Genomic DNA, 22562 nt, shown 5'->3' on the forward strand with positions numbered 1-22562 from the left:
CCAAGTTTGCACGGCTTGCCGACGTGACCTTGCCGAAGTGAATTCCTGAGGTAACTTGGGGGTTTAGGTTGCCGTATGGAACCTTGCATTCATACAATGCCGAATGAAACATGCCGAACGGCACATTGGTTATCCCTCATTTTTATACTTCTCCTCAAACCCTAGCCCATCTACACATGCCGAAGCCCATCTTGGGCCCAAGTCCAATCACTTGCCGAAGGCCCAAAGCTCCCATCCACAAAAAAAAAAAAAAAAAATGGAGCTGGACCCTTGCTGAATGGCAAGGGCCATGAAAAATCTTGTGGAGTCTTAAATTCCCAAAATGGCTCGGCCATTTCCCAAAAAAAAAAAAAAAAAAAAAAAAAGAGAGCTAGACCCTTGCCGAACGGCAAGGGCTATGAAGAAGTTTTGGAGAGTCGAAAAATTTTCAAATGTCCCGGCCCCTTCGGAGGCCTAACTCCCTAACAAACGAAGGGAGAAATATTTGGCTAGACCCTTGCCGAACGGCAAGGGCCATGAACAAATTGCGGGGAGTCCAAAAATCTCACTCGACCCGGCTCTTTCAAAGGTCTGGCTCCCCCACGGACCCAGCTCCCATCCTATGTGCAGCAGGCCCAAGTACCCAGGTACCCAGTTACTATGTGTTGACGCAACTCCTAGCTTGCCAACTTGGGGGACTAGGGAGTACCCTGCGGCTACCAATGCTGGAATGCTCGGTTACAATTACAAAAAACTCACAAGTTCCCAACCCAGAAGTTACTTCTCGACCGCGAACTTGGGGGACTACTGTTTACACCATAATGAACCGAGCAGACCCAGCATCAAAGCGACTAGCACCAAGGCAGCCACGCCTTCTCCCATGCCGAAGGAAGACACACTTCCGAGGTCGAACAAACCCAGCATCAAAGCGACTAGCACCAAGGCAGCCACGCCTTCTCCCACGCCGAAGGAAGACACACTTCCGAGGTGCCAGACACCTGCCGAAGCTTCCAAATGCCAAACCTAATCTCCAGGACACGTGTCGCCACCACAACGGCTTGCACAAAGTCCCACATTGGAACTTTGTGCAAAGCTCCCACTTTCACTTCCCTATAAATAGGGAACAGTACCCAGGTAAAAGAGGAACCATTCCCCTATTTTTACTGTTACTCTGCCAGAATTACTACCCGTAACTGACTTAGGCATCGGAGAGCCTTCGGCCGGCACCACACCGGTGTCCGAAGCTTAACGGTTGCTTCTCCCCTTTTTACCTTCTGCAGGTCTCTCACCAACCCATTTCACCAAGGGCCTCAGCCCTCTTCCTTGCTAAAGACTCATCACACCTAATCCCTAAGTTGGACTCAATATTGGCCGGGCCATTTTGAGCATCAACAAAGTGGTTCCTCTTCGGAAGGCCACAGGGGGCTACTATTTCAAATTTCATTCTTGAATACATCGTGTGCAGGTTTGGAATCACGTATAAGATTGTCACTAACAATGGCACCTCGTTTGTTAACAAGCAAGTAAGCTCTTAGTGACTATGGTGTCAAGCATCGTTGATCCACGCCCTATTTGACAGGACCCGACCCAATTTCCACTTTGGAATTCGAGTCAAGTCCTGTGTGTGTCCGACACCTGGCGAATGTCGGGAACAAAAGACCTTTTACCCTTCTCGTCTCAAATTCTTTTCAGATTTTCCTTAGACTTCTACCGAAATTTCGGCAGAGTCTCCCCTGTATTTTGACCAATCCCAAAAATTTTCACCTGTTAAACAATTAATAAAATCCACACCAACCGCCTGAATATCTCAAATAACCAATCTCAACTCTAGTTTCTCAGTTTCAACTAGATATCAGAGCATTTTCTAAATTTTTCAGGGTTCCAAGGATTTTCTACGAAGCTCTACCTTACGTGGTGTCGCGGAAGCTTTGAATGGCCCCGGTGGTGGATCCCGCGCACTCCTACGGCCTGGGGGCGAAAAACAGGTTGAAAATGTGAGTGGACAAAAATAAGGTTCTGAGAAACAACTTTATAACCATAATAACCCCCATTATAAAAATTGTTAAATAAAACTAAATACGTACTCTCCATTTAAAGCATACTAAACTCAAGGCATTCTATGTAAATCATATTCAAGCTCGATAAATTTCGCTCAAAAGCACTGAAATCAAAGCTTGTATAAAACACTGAAATCAAACTTGTATAAAAGCACTGTACTCAAACCTTGCATAACTGAACAAAAATATATAAATGTATCAATGCCTGAAAAATCAGAGAAGCTGATATAAAATAACTGGAAATCATAATTAAATAAAGAAAACTCAAAATCCTTTGAAAATACCACCTATTTGTACCCCTGTCATATCCGTCAATTCCCTGGCAGGTCTCGGGCGCCACGCAGTCTACCCGAGCCGCAAACTGGCGAAATCAGGGGACTATGATCAGCCTGTCCCGCCGGCAGATTCCTCGATGACACCAAGTCAGCTCGAGTCGCTCTGGCAGGATGCAGGGGACCGTAGTCAGCCTGATCCGCAATCCTGGCAGGTCTCGGGGACACAGAGTCAGCCGAGCCGCAATCCTGGCAGGTCTCGGGACACCAAGTCTGCCGAGCCGCAAATCCTGGCACTCACGGTCCGAGCGTCCCCGAAACTCGTGAGGCAAAGTCAAGTGCACTGACATAAACTGAAATCGGACTGGATGTCCGTAGACATCGGTCCAACTGTGGGTAATCACCAAAGAAAATGGGTACGATGTGGTTTTAAAATAAATTCCTTTAGAAAAATCTGATTAATAACTGAAATCTCAAATTGTGCTGCTATTTCATCTGCCATAAGCCTCAAACTCTGTTTTCTATAACTTTTTAGCATGTGTAAGTAAGCAGCCCAAAACTATGGAACTATTTCCGTACTAATCATGCTCGTAAACATAATAAAACTTATTCAGATAAACTCATTTATAAAACTTATTTATATAAAATCACGATAAAATCATTAAGTAAACTCAGTTTATAAATCATTTATATAACTCATTTAGATAAAATCATTTATGAAAGAAAGTCCACTCACAGATGGTCCGAGCTAAGTTGACCTTTCGAAGGTCCCGGCTGCGGGTCGACCGGACCTCTGATGCCTGATTATCCATAAATAATAAATCAATAATTTGCTGAATAAAAAGAATTAAATTAAACACCCTGCCCCCGGCTCCTAGAAATACGTGCATTCCAATCCAAGTTACTCCTGAGCCCACATTAGCTTTTTAGACACTTGGACCAGTTTTGGAAGGTCCGACGCTCAGCTAAGCGATAAACTGCCAGATCGGCCGACCCGGGACCCCGTGTGTCCACGATCTCCGATGGCCAATCTGGGCTTCCCTGAAGGTTCCTTACAGAGAGGGAACCATGTTTTGCGAGTTTGGTCCAAAACGGACGGTTGGATTGGCCAAAATCGCGTTATCGCTTAAAATCCAAACCCTAGCTCCATGGTTCGCGATTTCAGAGTATCCGGGATTCTGATTCGGGTCTACTCCGTGTCTACGAACTCGTTTCGCCGCGCTCTACGCAATGGCATACGTGGAATTCCCAAATTCTTTCTCGATTAAAAAGTCAAATTTTCCCCCATTAAAATATGCGAGGGCAAACTTGTCTTTTTGCTAAAAGATATTTTCCTTACTTTTTAGATATTTTATTTCTTTTTAGATATTTTGTTTTGGGTTATTACACTATTACCCGCAAGGAAATGGTCAAGCGGAGGCCACGAACAAGACTTTACTAAGGATCTTAAGCAAGATGGCATATGAGTATGAAGGGGGTTAGAGTGTTCACCTGCCGAACCTTATGGGCTTACTGCACCTCTCCAAGAAGCGCCATAGGTTTCCGACGCCATTTCACCTATCGAGATTACCATCCCCACTGCCAGAGTATCAGCCGTTAATGACCTCGAATAGGACACAAAGTCATGCTCAGATTGGTGCTTGCTAGACCTCGAAGCTTTAGATGAAAAGAGAGCAGAAGCCGAAAGGAGGACAGTGCTGTACCACAAAATAGTAGCCCAAGCCTATAATAGGACAGTCAATCCCGAGCCTTCAAGCAAGGAGATCTCGTGCTAAAAGTCATGAAGTATGTAAGAAGACAAGTGTCGGGACCTTCCAAGTTTGCCCCGCAATGGGAAGGCCCATTTGCAGTCAAAGAAGTGTACAATATCAGCTATTATCGCTTGGTCTCTGTCAAAGAAGGCACACTAACGGATCCTATCAACGGGAAGTGACTCAAGCCTTACTACTACTGACTTGACTTTGTTTCCAGCACTTTTTTATGTGTTTATTGCATTTCCTTTGTTTTAGAAATGAACTCCTTCTGTCTTACCTTCATGTTTTGAAAAAAGACACTTTTGTATGACGCACCATCATGGTAGCATGAGCTTTGCAATGAGAATGAAGGATTATTTAGAAATATATATATATATATATGTCCTAGGAGTTTTATTGTTCCTTTTTTCAAACGTCCTTAAAAAAAAAAAAAAAAAAAAAAAAACCACGCTCCTTAGCAATAAAACATGCCAAGCAAAGTCACTTAGGTGGGGTCCCAAACCATCAACAAGCATCACGCCCAAGTGAAATAACATAAGGCATGTAAAGCCAAGCTATTACAAAGAAGCACGCAATCTTGAGGAGCTAGAACAACCATTGTCCTCTTTTGATAAGTAATTAGAATATGAAAAATACCTGGGAATTTTAGAAAACCTTGGGCAAAATCATGCACATACTAGTTTGGCCCTTTTTAGGCAAGGCAAGAAGGTGGTTTTCCGGCTTAGTGGTTAGACAAGCCATGCAAAAGAAATTTTAGAAATTTTGCTCCTGTCAAAATTTTGGCAGCATGTACCTTGTTTTCAAGGATATCCAACCTGTCAGAAAACCTCAAGTAGTTCACAAAAACAAATTTTGCCCAACCAAGAAACATATATATAAGACATGCGAATTACAATATGCCTTAAAGCATTCAGAAATTAATACAAACTCCAGTGATTCAGTACTACATTACGAAGTCATAGTCATTAGATTGTCCAAAAAAAAAGAGACTATAGTCAAAGCGAGATAAAATTACACATGCCAAAGACCCATACATCTTATAATCCCAAAAGGGACAAAACTATGTGCCAAGATAATCGATCATCGAGCCAAGGATGAACAACCTGCAAGAAGAAAGAAGGTATATGTCATGACTAGCTGATGCTGGAAGAAGTAGCCTGATGAAAAAAAGAAAGATAAAGGAAACTATGTACCTTGAGAATATGGAGAATGTCCGAAAAGAACGGAAGAAGCCCTAAGAGGTGACCTGGCTGCTACTTCCACCACACATTCAACATTAACATGCCACTCATGATCGCTAGCAAGTTCGGGAGGCATGTCCAAGTCATCCGGCTCCTTCGAACGAGTGTCGGGACCTGTGTATGCACCTTCATCATGGTTGTAGTTTTGGTCTGTATCAAGGCCCTCGTCTAGGCTGCTACTTTCTTGCTCGCAGGTGCCAGTTTCGGTCTCTAAAACATCACCATCATCACTTTCATCATCATCATCGACTGTCACTACCACCTGGGGCCTTGAGCTCTTACCCATTCCTTTGCGGGTATTAGCAAACCTAGTTTGGAGTATACGCATGCTCTGGTGCTTCGGGATCATGGGGGATTCCTTACCTTTGCTCTTGGTTTGGGGAGTACCTATAAACAAAAAAGGGAGATGGGAAACGAGTTCAAAACAAATAAAAAAATAAAAAAATAAAAAATAACACAGGCATGAGTTACAGATATGTGGTACTTACTGTGAGAAGGCAAAGCTTCCATCACCTCGCTAGCCTGCTTGCTGCTGCTGGAAGCCACAGGTTGCTGCTGCGGTAAAAGCTCTGGGGAGCATCATTTTTCGTGCTAGGGGGACCACTTGCTGCTACCTTGGGAATGAACTTTTTTGGTTGTTTAACAGCTTGCTTCTTCTTCTCAACACTGCAGCTCTCCTCTAGCTTTCGCTTTCCATGTGCAACACTCCTCCCTGCACTGTGAGAACTAGGCTTCTCCAACTTCTGCTTTAGCTTAGAAAAATCACCAACAATTTCCCCACTTTTGGAGGTAAAGGGCAAGTTCCGCTTCTCTTCCGACACTAGGCGAGCATGAAGAACTGTGGTGGGAAGCAATCTATCGTAATGGGCAGCATGGAATCGACTAAACGAAGCAAATCAGCGATTCCAATAATTTTGGTAGGCTCTCGAGAGGCCACTGACGTGCCCCTTGCCAGCTAGAGTAAGGGCAAGGAGTCTGCCATCTTTCGGCATATTGTCCCTGGTCCAAAAGACCTTGTGCAATGTAAAAGAATCTCCATGGCTAGGATTGGAAGGCACGCCCTGATCAAATCCAAACTGTCGTCTAACTTGGTAAGGTAAATAATGCACGGAAACCTCTAAGTGGCCATCACCTACTGTGGGCAAAGGAAGGCATGCATCACTTAACTTTGCTTCTCTTCGTATTTGACGACCTCGTGCCACTATGGCCGGAGCCTTAACCAGATCATCAGAATTGGCATAGAGGGTACATGCTTAAACCCCTCTGGTAAAGCACCGTAGGGACGAAAGATGAAGCTCTCAACATCATCCAGTAGCTCCATAAAATTTTGACCCTTCCTTTGCATTCGTCGGGACCATCTCCAGATTGAAGGGAGTCCCTCCGGTACGTAGGAACCCTCCTCAGGATTGACAAATGCCTTAGCCTTTGAATAAGGGAGCGGAGATACCTCTGTCCCTTTGAAGCGTTCCCGTAAGCAAACTTGCAGAAAGCTGGAGTTTGGGAGAGTTTCCAAAGTCATGGTTCTTGCTGCCCTTCTGAACCTAGTCAAGCAAGCGGTATAGATGTCCCAAGAACATGGGGGTTAGAGGAATCACGATGCCACGTGCTATCGCCAAGGCCAAAGAAAACACCCGCTCATGCAAGCAATCTTGGGAAAAATCAAAGAAAAGGAATCTCCTAAGCCATAATGATATAAGCGCAGCAAGACGACATGGCTCATTCCTGTTTACATCCCCAAAATACTGTATCCAATTGCTAAACCGCAGAGAAGTTCTAGGGGAAGTCGGGGCACCATTCCGTAAAATCTCAAGTTTTAGTTCGTCCTCCAGAGTCAGCGCGACATGGAAGGGATCTTGGCTACCGCAAAGTGGGAGGTGAAGAATGTTGGCCACGTCCTCAAGTGAAGGAGTAAACTCTCCCCATGAACAGATAAAGGTGTGTGTCTCGATACTCCATCACCTAACCACATGACGAAGCATGTTGGCCTCAATGTGGATGTCGCACGTTTTAGAAAGGAAGATAGCATCCAGCACCCCTGCTCGGTTCAGGATGTCACAGGTAGACGGGTCTTTCAATTCACGGTCAACCCACTCTGACCAACCCTTGCTCGTGTCACATGGGTGTTGAAATAACAAGGGAACTGTCGAAAATAGGCCTCTCTCTATACAGCACCTCAATATGGATGCAGGATCAATCACTGAAGTTGTTTCCGGCGTTGGCTCTCCATCAATAATTATGTCTTCACCAGCGCTCTTAAAGAAAGGAGAGGGCCTCCCCCTCTTTAACCTGTCATCTGTGGAACAAAGATGATCCCTAATAATGGATGATGAACTGGCCGATGCCATGACAACTCTTGGTAAAATAATAAATCTCTTCACACGAAAAGAGGGAAAATAGCAAAACAAAAATTAGCACATGCGAAGTACATGCCAAGCATGACAAGTTGAGCTCATCCACGCAAACATGCAATTTAAAATTCAAATCCATGACAAGCGAAAGTCTCACTCTGTGATCGACAAGAATGACAAGCAAATTCCTTCTAAAAAAAAAAGAAAAAAAAAAAAGAGAGATCAAGCATTACATGACATTCATTCTATCAATCTCTATTTCCTGCAGCAACAAAAAAAGAAAAAGAAAAAAGAAATCCACGATCAATCAAGCATGTGTTCACAAGGGGAGTAAGCCTAGACAAAGCACCAGTCTACAATTATTCCTAAAAATGCTCGTGTTGACAGAGTTGCTTACCAGAAAATTGATATAGAGATCTAAATGCTTAAGTTAGGAAGCCAGAGTGCTCGAAGATTCCAGCAGCGAGGAATGTGATGCAAAGCTTCCAGCACTTGCGCCTGCTTATGCCAAAGACGTATACACCTGCACCGAGAGATAAAAAAAGAAAGCACATTGTGCAAAGATCAGCCTTTTCATAAACACAAAAGAAGTAGGGCAAGAAAAAGGGAGAAACCCTTACCAACGGTTTCTTCTCACAAAATTCAGTACCCTTTCCAGCAGCTAATAAAAGGAACAAAGAAAAGAAGGAAGAAACTCAGAAAATAGAGCGAGCCCTTCCTTGCTAGCGCCCACACCATGAGCACTTTCATTGCGACTGTAACAAAATGGGTCAAAAGAGTTTGGTGCTTGGCTGCCAAAACAAGGAACAACATCCATGGGTGTGAAGAACCCAATGAATCCACTAATAAATCTATGGGAAAACAAGAGAAGGAGCATACCTTGTTAATATCCCAAAGGATAGCCTTGGATGTGTTAAGAAAAGGAGAGAAATTGGGGGATTTTTGATGGAAAATCTGCACAAGGAGATCCCTTCTAGCAGCGGCAAACGAGCTCTTTCAAACGAGGACGGGATGACGTGGTTGAGTTCGACTTGGGCTCCTTCCCAGCGACTGGAGGTAGGTGGTTTCTGCTTGATCTCACTTTCTCACTCTCTCACTCGATCTGAGTTCGCTGGAGGAATGGAAGAGAACGAAGACAAGAGAGTTGGAAAGAAGCTTTGGTCTGGTGGATGAAAAGAGGAAGGAAAGGGAAAAAAAAAAAAAAAAAAAAAGAGGGAGAAGGCGGTTGGCGTTGGGAAACTGCAAATAACTACTGGAGCTTATCATGACATGCTATCATTTTGCACGCGAGAAGAGGAGAGGTTCTCTACAATTACAAATATGATTTTTTGGGTTGGGTTTAATTATTCGGCCCATTCCTGCACCTGTCCATGGCTCTTATAATTAAGGGGGCTAATGTTGAGGCCCAAAAAATACATGGTTGGGCCCGAATAAATTCTCGGCCCAATACGACACCTTATTAAGAAAAGGCATAAAGCAGAGTATACGAAAGCCTGCCATATGCGAGTCACAGTCCACCTGCCATGCCAAATAAATAATTCGCCATGCTAGGAATTGAGATGAGATTATAAAATACACTAGCTCTACAAACCCATGCTAAATTGAACGTCATGTCCCTCTTCAGGGATGAGAAAATTAAAGCATGCCAAGCGACATGTCATGCCAAGAAGGAAATCATTATTTCACACCCAACCACGCTACAAGCCTAAGTGGGCCCAAGCCACTCAAATGCCCGGGGCTTGCTTGACTGGGTTGTGGTATGGCTGGTAATAAGTTGACATGAGGCCCATTGATGGGCCAAGAAATGGAAGTCCCAGGGTTGCTTGGGAGCCTCGAAACTCAAGCCCATTTCTTAGGCCCAAACATGTGGGTGAGCACAAAAGAGAAAATAGCCCATGACTTCAACCAAAATAGCCCAATACTTGATAAGGTTAGCCCATTCACTTGATAAATCAACTTGTTGTCTTAGAAGGCCCATACAATTAGAATAATAAGCTGCAAAAGCCCCAAAACTTGGCTGGAGAACAAAAGCCACGAAGGGGAGCCTGGAAGTCCACTTACGCAGAGCTGCTGGGAGGCTCCAGCACATGGGGGGAACAAGTTTCAAGCAAAAACATCCAAAGGAATAAGGGGTATTGGAACGTAGACTTCTAGAAGGGGAGTCACCCTTCGAACCAGCGTGCATACCCATTTCTTCCCCTCATCAGACCTGGCCATGGAAGAAGGAAGGAAAGAAAGGAAGGAGATGGCTGGGAATAGGAGTTCTCCACTGAGGCTGCTGCGAGAAGAGCATTGAGCTCCCAAAAATCCCTGATTTTGTGAGATTGGGCAGAAAGGATTTTGCCAAAATAGGATAAGTCAAAAGAATGGAGGAGAAAGGAAGGAAAAAGCTTGGCCAAATTGGATAGAAACCATTAGGGTTTCTTGGAAAAAGTTGCTTCCATCGGCTATAAATGAGTCCTCTTCTACCCAACAAGCAACAACCACATCCAGAGAGCAAGCTTCCTCTCTTACCTTAAAAACCCAGCAATTTCGTGCTCTATTCACTATTCTCCCCCATTTTTCCTCTTCTGGCAGACTGTTCTAACATTTGATAGAACCTCTGTCAAGCTGCCGGGAACACACTTAAGACACCCATTGTTCTCTTTTTCCCCTTTTCTGAGTCAAACCCTCTTGCAAACCTTTCCTCTCTTACCTTAACGCATAGCTTTCTCTTTAGTGCTACACTCATGACAATTTTGCTTCCATGCCACAAGCCTCTCATGCCAAGCTAAAAAACATATCTGTAAGCTGTTGTTATTTTTGTTGGTGAAGGTAATCAAGGTGCTTCCTAAGGCTTCACTATCCTTTCGAAGCATTTTTGGGGCTTGATCTTAGAACTCAGACACAGGGGATAATTTCATCCATCTACTCTTTATAGCAGCCCAACCCATTTATAGCTTCTGGAAGAAAAAAGCCCCTACAGTTTGCAATGATGAATAATGGTCTGAGATGATTGGCCATTTCCTTAGTAGGTTTGGAAAAGCACAGCTGTCCTGGAGCAATTTCCATGATAGTTTTGCTTGTTTTGACAGTAATATTTTGCTATTCTGGCCCTTCTCCCACCTCTGCCAACCTGCATTTGAAACTCTCATGGGAGAGTACATCTCTTTCCATAGTGTTTTTTTGTGCTTCTGCTGCCCTGAACTTCTCTAGTAGGATAAACACCATATTGATGCCCAAATCACCTTATAACAAGCTTTCGAGTTATGCCCCGAAAGCCTGAGTTTCTTCATCTAGTTCTCCATCGTATTCCATGTGTTCTTCTCCATATTCCTCTGTCCAGTCTTCTTGCCTACCTGTTTCGAGGAGCCTAGTCTAATCGTTTGCAAATGGTTCGTAATCCACCTGTTCCTCTTTATATTCTTTAGTCCAATCCTCTTGATCATTTGCTGGAATGGGTCCGAATTGACTTGATGATTGTGAAGGTTCCAACTGATTGATTGAGGATGAGGCTGGATGGATAGAGGGTCCACTTGGAAATTCTATTTCTTTCAGATCCTCTGGTTGGTATATTTCTTGTTTGCTTGAAAATTTGCTTTTGGATTTTTCTCATTTCTGGCAGAACTGACATCTGGAAGCACCTGTGTGTTATCCCTATTCTTGAGGAAGCTACGACCCAAGTTTTTTTTTTTCAAGTGCGGGAACCCCAAAACCAGAAGTAGTAGGATTTATTCTCATAATAAAATATGTCGAAATTTTTTGCGAAAATTACTGAAATCAAAAATAAATTCGATAGCAAAACAAGTTAAGTTGATCGATTAATTCAATAAGAAATGGGCTTTAGCGCTCGATTTCGTTGGTACCATCCAACTGAATCCAATTCAATTGTTTACTTATTCAATTTCAGTGAATTGAAAAATTCAAACAAAACCCATTTCCAAAATAGCAAGTGTATGAATAAAATTTTTGAGAAAGTCTTTTATTTGCCTATCATTATAGACAATACCTTCCATATTATCTATGGAATCTCTTTTTTGTTCTGGTTAGCTCCAAAGTTGGCATGCTGTTCTTTCCAACATAATACCATATGCCTTCTATGATAGTTGCCAAAGACCTATCATTTTCGGGCATTTTAATTGGCATCCCCTTCTTTGGCTGCTCAATCATCTTTTTGATGCATTGGGCAGGCCTTTGGTAGGATTTCTGTCTAGCTATGACTCTGGATGGGGTCGAAACCGAGCTCTATTGGTATGACGTTCCAATTCTGTCAAAGATACTTGGTGTAGGCTGCTTTTGCTTATTCATAGTTATCTCCAACTCACTTTCACATTTGCACCTGCTACATAGAACTATCCCAGCACAAATGGTTTCCTTTGGCCTTCGATTTACCTCTTTTGTGACTTTTCTGCCCATGTTGGGGCTGACTTCGATTATCAACTCGAGGTTGGGAAAAAGGGTCTGTCGTTACTGAGGGAGGTTTCTCAGCTAGCTTTAGCCTTTCTGCCATTATTCCTTCTTAAATGACGTCTCTGAAAACAATGCAACTATTGGTGGAATGGTTCCAAGAGTTGTGCCATTTGCAATATTGTCTTCCCTTGAGTTCCTCAAGTTTGGGCAACCTGTGAGGTGTTTCTATTGCTTTTTGCATAAGCATTTCGTCAAACAAAGCGTCAACTTTTGTTAGATCAAAGGAATATACCTTGTTATGTGCTGGTTTATTTGGGAAAAATCCTCCTGTAAATAGTGGTGGCTTCTAATCCTTTGTGGGCTTAGTTAAAGCTTTACAGTTGATAGGATGTTTTAATTTTTCCATTTCTGCCACTGCAACTTCTCTTTCTTCCGAACTCTCTGTGCCTTCTTCTGACTCTACTTCAACCAAATGCATTGAGGAAGATGGCGTTTTGTAGTATATGCCTTTGGAAGAGTTCTTCTTATGTTGTTCTTCCCTAAGAAGTTCCTCATATTTGGAGGCCTTGTCTACCAATTCTGTTAGGTCTCCAAATAGCATCCCATCAAATCTCTTCCTTAGAGAAATCTTGAGGGCAGTCTGAGATGAAGTGCCTTTCTTCCATAGGGAATCGGCACTTCATTTTAAGCTTCCTAAACCTGGTTATGAAGTCCTAGGCAGACTCATCTTCACTTTGTTTGAGGGTAGCAAGGTTATTGATGGTAACTTCTGGCTGGATTCTGAAGTAGTAGTAATTGAAGGCATTCTCCATTTGTTCCTAAGTCTAGACATAATTGGCTGGCAAATTAGTGTACCAGGTAAAAGGCTGTCCAGACGAGGAATTCCCAAAGAGCCTAAGTTTTAAAAGGGGGTTATTCTCTATGTCTATGCACTGGATAGAGAATCTGCCTATATGCTCGATTGATGGTCCATGGGTGTCCTCACCATTGAACAAAGTAAAATTTGGTACTTTAAAACCAGGGGGTAGAGGCATTTGAGCAATGTAAGCTGGATATGGCTTCCTGTAAGTAAGCCTTTCTCCTCTTCTGGCCTCAGGATCCATCATTTCTCTGATCATTCTCTGTAGTGCCCTCGTATCATTCAAGGCATTAACGGGAGGTAAGTCTCTTCCCTGTGTTGTTCTTCTTCCTCGAAGTTTGGATGGTTTCTCTAGTTTACCACTAGCCTGTTTCTATCATGGTTGGCAAAAGGGTTAATCCCTCCTCTGCCTCTTCTGCCTCTTACTAGTGGAGGGAATGGATTGGGATCCATCCTTCTAGGTCTATAGGGCAATACGACTGGTTGCTCAGGCAAATGCGCTACTAGTCGATCACATGGGACTTCTAGCCGTGGAATAGGTGGTGGTTCTGGGGGGCCTGAACTGGTGCAAGTCCTCCTAGAGGAACTGGAGCTTGCTGTTCTTGGATGACAAAGGCTCCTCCCTTTTGTCCAGCCTGGATTTCTCCCTATCCTAGCACTCCAGCTATCTGTGCAATGAGATAATTCTCTTGGTATGGCCACGCCAAACCTAGTGGAGGTCCAAAAGGGACTTCTAGCTGCTGGACCACAATGTCTGTGTCTGGAATTCTGGCAATAGCAGCCTTACGATCCTTCCAGAAATGCCTGTTGACTTGCCACTGCATCTTGGCTGTCATGTTGTTTAGAGTATCTTGGCTCCTTTGTGCTGCAGCCTCTTGTCGGAGCATAGCATCCTGTATCTAGTTTTTTTTTCTGGAACTAGACCCGAAACTTCTACTCCTGGTATTGCCATGGGCTGAATGCCGAGCATCACTTTCCTCTTATTCATGTCCTTCTTGGAGAGCTGCTTGATCTCTCTCCATGGCAAAGCGTGGATTCTGGCCAGAACTTCCAATATTCATATACCAACAAATGTCTTTTAGGAATTTGTATACTGAGAGGTCCCGCTGGGTGTGCCAAGTTGTTCACCCGTTTTTGATCTAATCCTGTGATGGTAGGGTATAGTTCCCCATGAACTTGAGAGCCATTGGTGGTCAACAAGTCAACTTTCATTGGGGTATGAGCGTGCCACTGCTAGTAGTTAAAACCGTAGCAGACTTCTAAAAAATATATAAATTGCGCCCCAAGTTACTAATTCTAAACAAGCATTATGATTTTGGGAGAGAATATCTCCCAAGTAAGTTCTTTTCTTGCCTCAGTCTGGTGAGGACTTCACAATTTTCACAGTACAAAGCTAGTAGTTCTAGCCAGAATAAATAAAAAGAAAGGAAACTATTTAAGTAGAGCTGCCTATTACAGAACTTAAAAGAGAACTGCGAAGCTTGAAAAAGACAAAAGAACGTTTGGACTTCGATTTTTGCTTAGATAGCTGCCTCCGAACTGGGTTGGATTGGATGTGTTTATGCTGGATTGGATCGTCAACACCTTCAACTGATAGGTTTCAGCTGGAAATCGATGCCAAAGTTTGAATTTGGCAGAGCTTCAATTTGTTTCGAGCCTTGGAAGGCTTGTTGAATGGGCAGAATTGAGGCCTCTTCAGCCTGAATGGGGCAGAAGTGGCTAGATTAATGATTACTGAGCTGGAGTTGCACTATAGTACCTGTCCTACTTGATCAAGACCCTTTTATAAATTTGTTGAGCTTTTCATATTGTAAAAACTCGGATTCTGCTTGACTTGGCTTGTTCTGAACAAAATTTTTAACGAAAGAAATCTCGCTTTGTAAAACTATTTCTCTAAATTGAACTGAAGTCACTGATTTGAATTATGGCTGACCTATTTTTTTTTTTTTTTTAGATCAATTGGACTTTTTTTAATTCGTTAGTATGACGTTGGGAGTTTTTGTCTTGATAGATTTTTTGTTGTTGTCCTTAACTCAGTTAATCTGGCAAAAAAGAACCTATTAGCAGTCAGTTTCTATGATGGTCTATTTGCTTTTTCTGGCAAAAACCAACTCTCCTACTCTCTGCTGGATTCTTGGTGAACAACTCTCTTTGCTTCCTGCCTATTTCTAAAAAAACATGACCTGTCATGAGTCTAGAAAGAAAACTTGGGAGTTGTCCGCCTCTCCTTCTTGGCACTTTGAATGGTTTTTAAAGTCAGAAGGTCACATGGGGCTCCTTTTGGGAAAAGATTTTTTTAAAGCAAAAAATCTGCTGACTTTTTTGTTTGTTTTGGTTTTGTGATCAGATGGTTAGAGGTTTTTAGGAGTTGGGCCTAATTCAATTTGGAGGTTTTTATTATTTATCTTCTTGGTATTAAGTCGCTATTAAATGGCAATCTAAATATCTAATTTTGTAATTTTAATCCCCTGCCAATTGTCTAAAAAATCTGGGCTTCTTAAAGTCACTTGGGCTGATTTCTTGAAATAAAGCCAACATTTTTGTCTTCTGATATGGACCAGTGTTTAATTGGGCTGTCGTGTGGAATTTTTAGGCCCAAACACAAACACTTTGCGAAAATCAATTTCCATGCCTCAGACCATCCTCCCCACAGAGGCGCACTTGGACATGAGAGCATCATTGTCAATATCATCCCCCGAATTATGCAGCACAGGCTCTAGCCTGAAATTGATCATCTTTCCTTTCCATGGCTCTTCACCCAGTTGAGACACCAGCATAGCCAAAGCCACATACATATCCTTGAAGAGTCCACTCAAGACGTTGCACACAACCAAGCAGTTATTGAACTTGCCCTGCTTTAAGTAGACCTCCTCCACCATTGCCTTCCACTAAAGCTCAGCTACTTGTCCAACATCCCCATCATTTGCGTAGCGTATGATCTCATGTGGAAGCAAGGCACTAGCCACAAGCTCAATGTTGGAGGCTTTCAAGTCCTCCAAGTATTTTTTAATCAGCAGCCCCTTCTTTGAGAGCCCTCAGAACTCAAGAACTCTGCCAAGGGCACCAGGACCTCCGTATTCAGCCAATCTCGGACTCTGTCAGCATAATGTGCCTGTTGAAGCCCTTAGGATTCTATCGGAAAAACCTTCCTTGCAATGCTTTCACACAGCAGCGTGGCAATGTCGAGGGAGGCACTATGCCAAAAAAGGGCTTTAGCAACGGATAAAATCCATTGCCTATTACACATAAATAGTGTGGTATTCAAGCCTGTTGCCTATTACCATGTAATAGGCAACGGATATTCTCCGTCACTATTTGCCACTTACTACATCAGATATTTGGTAAACTCCGATGCGTAAATGATTTCCGGGTGCCAAAAAAAGGTTGACTTTTGACACCTAAACCCGAAACAGCATTAGTAGTTTCAAAAGGGGTGAGGCTAAGGAGGTCTAACAGCATCAGTGACTTCTACTATGTTGATGCGTATTATCAATTACAACATCGTAGAAACAAATAATGGTGTTGTGAATTATGTTATACATCGTCGCTTTTTTTATTTTGTAGATGTGAAAAGCCTCCAATAGTGTTGTTGGTTACATAAATGCTGATGCTACTTTTCATCTTAGGCATCAGTGATAATAGATGTCTGGTTGTTGTTTTTATCTTTCAACTTCAATTATTTCTGGAAAACTGAAGTTGTTATAAACAATAGGCATCACTTATGTAAGGAAAGGGTAGGTATTTTGCTTGTTTCACATCACACTTTACTTAGTTATTGTGTTAGTATTTAAGAAAGGCCTCATTTCCAAATCATGTTGTGTTGCCATTGCTCATTAAAAAAAAAACATTATATAAACAGTAATTTAAATATATCCATAATTGTCTATATATATATATAAGCAAAATACTTGAATGTTCCATACTTGTCACATCCAAATCACAATTTTACTAGCCCTACACCACAAATTATCCATACTTTTCTATGCATAAGCAAAATACTATCTAGAAAGACAAGTAAAATGAAGGAATGTTTAGCTCAATCAAAAAGCCATTCTAGGACATGAGTTGCCAATTCTTCTCGCACCTCATCCAATTCCATTTGGGTGTACGTGTCCTTCCTTCTAGCTCTATACTGAAGAAAAAAAAACACATAGAATGTAAACACAAAATATGAACATAAGCTTAAAAAGTGCAAGGTACTAAATTTGCATAAGATATGTTGTCACTTCAAATAAACCAATATGCAAATTTATGAAATTATATTGGTGAACAAGAAAATCTAATTTGTCAATCAATCTAATTAGATAACAAGAAGTCATTAATTGGATCCCACTTCATGTTTAAACTAGCAATTAAATGATCATGTGATGGGGTAGAGAGTTGGACAAGCACAACTAGCATGTTTTCTCAATTGACACAGACCTAACTACCAAAAAAACAGAGGCACATTGCTGTGAAAAAAAAAAATTACACAAGGTTCATATTAACATAGACCCAACTACCAAAAAAACAGAAGTTGCAAATTTCCATAAGTACCTTATTTCTAAATTTAAGTGAGGAATCTTTACAAATGTCCTTCATGTATCTCATCACAAAATACCCACATGACTTGCCATCGCTTTGTTTAGGAGCACCCTACATTTTTACACAACAATTCGGCATTTAGTTAGGTTCCTTAAAATTAGTCTTACAATGTTTGTGAAATACAAGCATACCGAAAACATAATCCATGTCGATAATTTACGAGGTCGTCCCCTAATTTGCGCATTGAAAGCTTTGATCCCACTTTAACAGATAAATAACACCTATTATAAACCATAAGCCAAATGCAAAAAATTTACATATTAAGGAAATAACTAAGAGAGACGGACTTACTTATTTAGAACAGTTTTCCATGCATCTTGAGAGTGACGAGCCCCAAGAGGATCCATGACATACACATTATCTTTGTCCTCATCAATTATTGTTAGGATCCAATGTCCCCTAATGTTAATTCAAAATATATTAGTAATACTCAAACATTCCTTGTATAAATTTTTTTTTTTTTTTTAAAAAAAAAAACCACTTTACTTACCCAAGATTATATGGAATAAAAAAGATGCTGTCAATGCTAGTTTGTCTCAAACATTTCGTAATGTATTCTTACCACAAATTCCCATCTCTTGGATCATGTGCGATACGTGCTGGGTCCATAAATCCAATCACTTGATCCCTTTGTTGGCTTTTTACCAAGCGAAACAAATAGCTGCCAACCATTTTCCGTAGTTACTAACTAAATGAGACACAAGATTAATAGCCAATATGAGAAACAGAAAATTATAAAACATCAAGTTACTATTACCTAATATGAGCAATTATTATAGGTTGTCCTATTTCTCTCATTTTAGCCAACACGATAACTTGTTCTTGAAAGATGTATACAATCTTTTTCACACCAAATATGTCCTCATCAGTATTTGTGGAGATAGTCTGACCTTTGGACATCACTTGATGTGCGTATGCATATAAAACCTTGCAAGACTTGGGGCATTGTTGGTGATATAGACTTGAATAAAGTCTTTGCTAATTTTTCCTTTGTAGTTTCCTTCTTCTTCTACAATTATTAGTTATATATTAGTTATTCTATATGTATGTAATTGTAGTTTCCTTCTAATATGTATGTAATTGTATATATATATATGTATGTAATTGTATATATATAACCTTCTGCTTTATGCAATAATTGTAGAAGAAGAAGGAAATTACAAAGGAAATTACATACATATTAGTTAGAATAAAACATAGCAAGCTTAAAAGAAAAGAAGTTTACCACTTTATCATCAAAGACAATAAGATCTTGAGGCCAAGCTACTTGCGACCCAAGGGCATCTCCAACCGTTTCGAACACTCCTTTCACAGGGATTGGTAGTGGAGAATCTCCCTTTAGTGCACAATTCACAGCTACTCTTATGCTCCCCTCTCCCAAAGGAACATTATGAACCGGCTGGTTTGGCACATTAATCTCAACTATTGTGCCACTTGCAACAATGTTTGCCTTTTCGCCGAAAGCCATTTTGCATTCTTTCCGCTAATATGCATATAAAAGACAAGTCACAAATACAATACAAGCTAAAAATATCAATTTCAGCAAGCATTTATATCAATTAAGTAGAAGATGGAGTCAAAGAAAGAGATCGTAGAGGCCTAGGAAAAAACCAGAGGCCTAGGAAGCTTCACAGTTAATATTCACGAGCTTGGCTTACAAATTAATTAAGTAAGAGATTGCGGGTGGTCTATTTAATTGTAGAATCTAATGTCATTGCCTTATTGGGTAAATGAGAATGAAGAATATTAACCTTTTTCCTAAACACAAAAAATATTATAAAAAATTTGAGTTCACATTTCAAATAATGAGGGAAGCTGCCTATTATATGAGAGCATCTCAAGTTGCTTGAGATAGGAGTAGCAAGGTATACTTGGTCATTTCTTCAATATTGCAAATAAAAAACAAATATGGCCAAACAATGTAATATAAATTGAACCCTAACTAAATGAGCTCATTTCCAAAAAATTACTCACATTTTAATGATGCATATCCAGTTTATCCTATAGCTAGCATTTAGAGTACTTCACAAAAAAAAAAACCAAATTTAAGCATGGCATGAAAAAGTGCAAGAACTTGTAAATTTTGATGAAATACAAGTGTACTTACAGTAGTCAGAAGGTCAGCAGTTGCAGAAACAGATCTGATCCCTCTTTGAAAACCCTGCAAATGAAGGCTAATACAAATTAAGGAGCACCATAATATTGCTATGGTTCTTTTTTTGTGTTTGATCATTTATCATCAATATATTTTTTGATGAAGTAGAAGAACTTCAATTAGAAACTGAGGTGTTCTTAAGGTGGCATCATTAAAGCTTTAACTTAAGAAATCTCCATGGAAAAAAAGAGAGAACCACACAACTCAACCAACTAACAATACTCTACTCGTTTGCCCTATCTGCTATTTTGTGGCCTTAGTTTGATCGTTTATCATCAATTTAATTAGAGGACCAAGTAATGGGTTTGCTTAAATAATTAAAAGAAATAGACACGGTAATCAAATGGTCAATACCAAGCCAAGCTCTACGTATTTTACTAATCCAATTATGTTTATAGCTTAGATTGAAAGCAAACACCTATCAAAAACTAAAATTCCCAAAACTAAATTCTACATGTAAATACAAAAGCCACGGAATCAAATTTTCAAATAAACAAAGCCACCGAATTAGATTAAACCATCAAGCAGGTTCCAAGATAATCAATCACAAATTTAGCAACATAACACAACAAAAAGCTATAAAAAAAAATTTAAAAATCTGATCTGGTGCTGATTACTAAAATTTGAAGATTTTCCCAGTATTGAGAGAAAGAATGTTTAACCTTAAATTTTAGTTGTGAAGAGAGAAGAAAAGCTTACCAGAAGAGGAGGTGTGGGGTGTAATAACCCAAAATAAAATATCAAGAAAATAAAAAAATATCTAAAAAGTAGGATTAATACCATTTAGCAAAAAGATAATTTTACCCTCGCATTATTTAATAGGGAAAAAGTTGACTTTTTGATCGAGAAATAATTTGGCAATTCCGCTTGCGCCGTTGCATAGAGCACGGCGAAACGAGTCCGTAGACACGGAGTAGACCCGAATCGGAGTTGCAACGAAGGAGTTATGGTCAAAAGAGTCTCAGTGGTAGAACCGTAAATATTTGGAAGTTCAGTTTTATAAACCCAACTTTTCTTCTGTCTTGCGACCACCTCGACCAGCCAACTTCAGACAGCTATTTCTCCCAACTCAGGCCACCGTTTCAGGCAATACCGGTCCCAAACGAACCACCTCACTTCCCTCTATCAGCCCTGCCCCTCCTCAGCCTCCATCCGCTACTGCAGTAGCCGGAAACTACCACGAAACAGGCCGGTTCCAACAGTTTTTCTGAAAATTTTTGGGAGCTCGTTCTCACTTCCACCCACCATTTCCGTCGACCCAGGTATGGATCTTGAACCTCTCGAGCTGTTCTAGCTGCCTCTTGGGTAGGATTAGATCGATTCGTAGTGTAGCTATTGGATTTTTGAGCTTGAAGTTTTAGCAGATTTTCGGCCTCTGTTTTTGGCCATTTCGGCCACTTTTTGGGGTATGTCCAAGAACAAAAGTGACTCCAAATGGGGTGTTTTACCTAGGATAGGAGTTTGGAGTCTTGGTTCCAAGATTTTTCTGCAACCCAAAATCGCTTTGGACAACCGAATCTGCCCGCGCGTGTGGCGGCGCGTGGGCGAGGGTGGTGAAGTGACTCTATACAGTTTTGTGATCCTCGTGTTCTCACGAGCGCGTAGGATTTCGCGAATCTCGATTCGGAGTCGGTTTGAGCCCCGAACGAATTTTCCATGTCGCGCGATCCTTGGGTGCAGTGTCGTCAAATCGTTGGATCGTACTGAATTTTGGATATGTCGGTCTACATGATTTTAGGATTGTGTAGGATTCGACGGATTGCGAATCGGAGTCCCAGATACTCCGATAACGCGATTTTGCCCAATCCGACCGTCCGTTTCGGACCATACTCACGGAACATGGTTCCTTCTCTATGAGGAACCTTCAGAGGAGCCCAGATTGGCCATCGGAGACCGTGGATCGGCCGGTCTGGTGGTTTATCGCTTAGTAAAACGTTGGGCCTTTCAAGACCGTTCTAAGCGTCTGAAAGGCTATTGTGGGCATAGAAGTAACTTTAAAACGAGTGCAAGAATTTCTCGGAGCCAGGGGCAGGGAGTTTAATTAAATTCTTTTTATTCAGCAGTTTATTAATTTATTATTCATGGTTAATCAGGCACCAGAGGTCCAGTGGACCTACAGGAGGGACCTTCAAGAGGTCCAGCTAGCTCGGACCACCAGTGAGTGGACTTTCTTTCATAAAGGCTTTTATATAAATAAGTTATATAGATGATTTCTATAAATAAGATTTCATAAGTGATTTTATATTGATTTTATATAAATAAGTTTTTATAAAGGAGTTTATCGGAATAAATTTCAGTATCTGATCTCGAATAAGTGTTATTACATGTTTTTCTGAGCAAGAAATGTGGCGTAAAACATCTTTGTTTTTATATTACTCAGTTGAGCAGTATACTTGAGATTTGTGATACAGAAATGGCAGCTTACCTCAGATTTATCAGATTACAGAGACTTATCAGGTTTTTCTAAAATAGTTGTTTAGAACCACCATGTACCCGCCTTTCAATTTGGTGATTACCCACAGTCGGACCGATGTCTACGGACATCCAGTCTGATTTCAGTTATGTCAGTGTACTTGACTTTGCCTCACGAGTTACGGGGACGCTCGGACCGTGAGTGCCAGATGTCGGACATGCACAGGGCTTGGTTCGAATTCCAAAGCAGAATTAGGATCGGGTCCTGTCAATTTGGTATCAGAGCGTAGGTTTTACTTCCTGTAGACTTCGCACTCTGTGCATCCTCGTTTTCTTTTCAAATTGGGCCCAAATGGTGGTGGTATCCGTAGGAAAATTTGACAGATATCTCGACGTAAGGAGATGAGATTTCCAAGTTGGACAGGAACTGCACCGGTATCTGAACCGGTAGAGTAATGTTTCGCTAAAGGCTCGTCAGGAGCCGTACTTACTGTACTTAGAGGACAGGGAGA

The 22562-nt window shown here is 41.3% G+C and overlaps 1 protein-coding gene across 1 annotated transcript; it reads right to left on the bottom strand.

Moving 5' to 3' along the window:
- Positions 1 to 16935: 16935 nt before the first annotated feature.
- LOC117635207 lies at positions 16936 to 18951 on the bottom strand. The gene is made up of 7 exons (XM_034369557.1): positions 18709 to 18951; positions 18374 to 18492; positions 18046 to 18144; positions 17775 to 17882; positions 17644 to 17704; positions 17436 to 17534; positions 16936 to 17031 (listed from the first exon to the last, which is right to left on the bottom strand). The coding sequence occupies exons 1-7, from the start codon at positions 18949 to 18951 to the stop codon at positions 16936 to 16938; spliced, it is 825 nt and encodes a 274-aa protein (XP_034225448.1).
- Positions 18952 to 22562: the final 3611 nt, after the last annotated feature.

Source organism: Prunus dulcis, chromosome 7 (assembly GCF_902201215.1).
Source record: "Prunus dulcis chromosome 7, ALMONDv2, whole genome shotgun sequence".
NCBI classification, from domain to species: domain Eukaryota; kingdom Viridiplantae; phylum Streptophyta; class Magnoliopsida; order Rosales; family Rosaceae; genus Prunus; species Prunus dulcis.

Excerpts from the sequence above, each read along its gene's own strand:
- LOC117635207 (XM_034369557.1), bottom strand. The coding sequence starts at position 18,951 with ATGGCTTTCGGCGAAAAGGCAAACATTGTTGCAAGTGGCACAATAGTT. Across the intron at positions 18,145-18,373 it reads ACATCAAGTGATGTCCAAAG|CTATTTGTTTCGCTTGGTAA; the intron begins GTCAGACTATCT and ends AATGGTTGGCAG. Across the intron at positions 17,883-18,045 it reads CCAAGAGATGGGAATTTGTG|GGGACATTGGATCCTAACAA; the intron begins GTAAGAATACAT and ends AATTAACATTAG.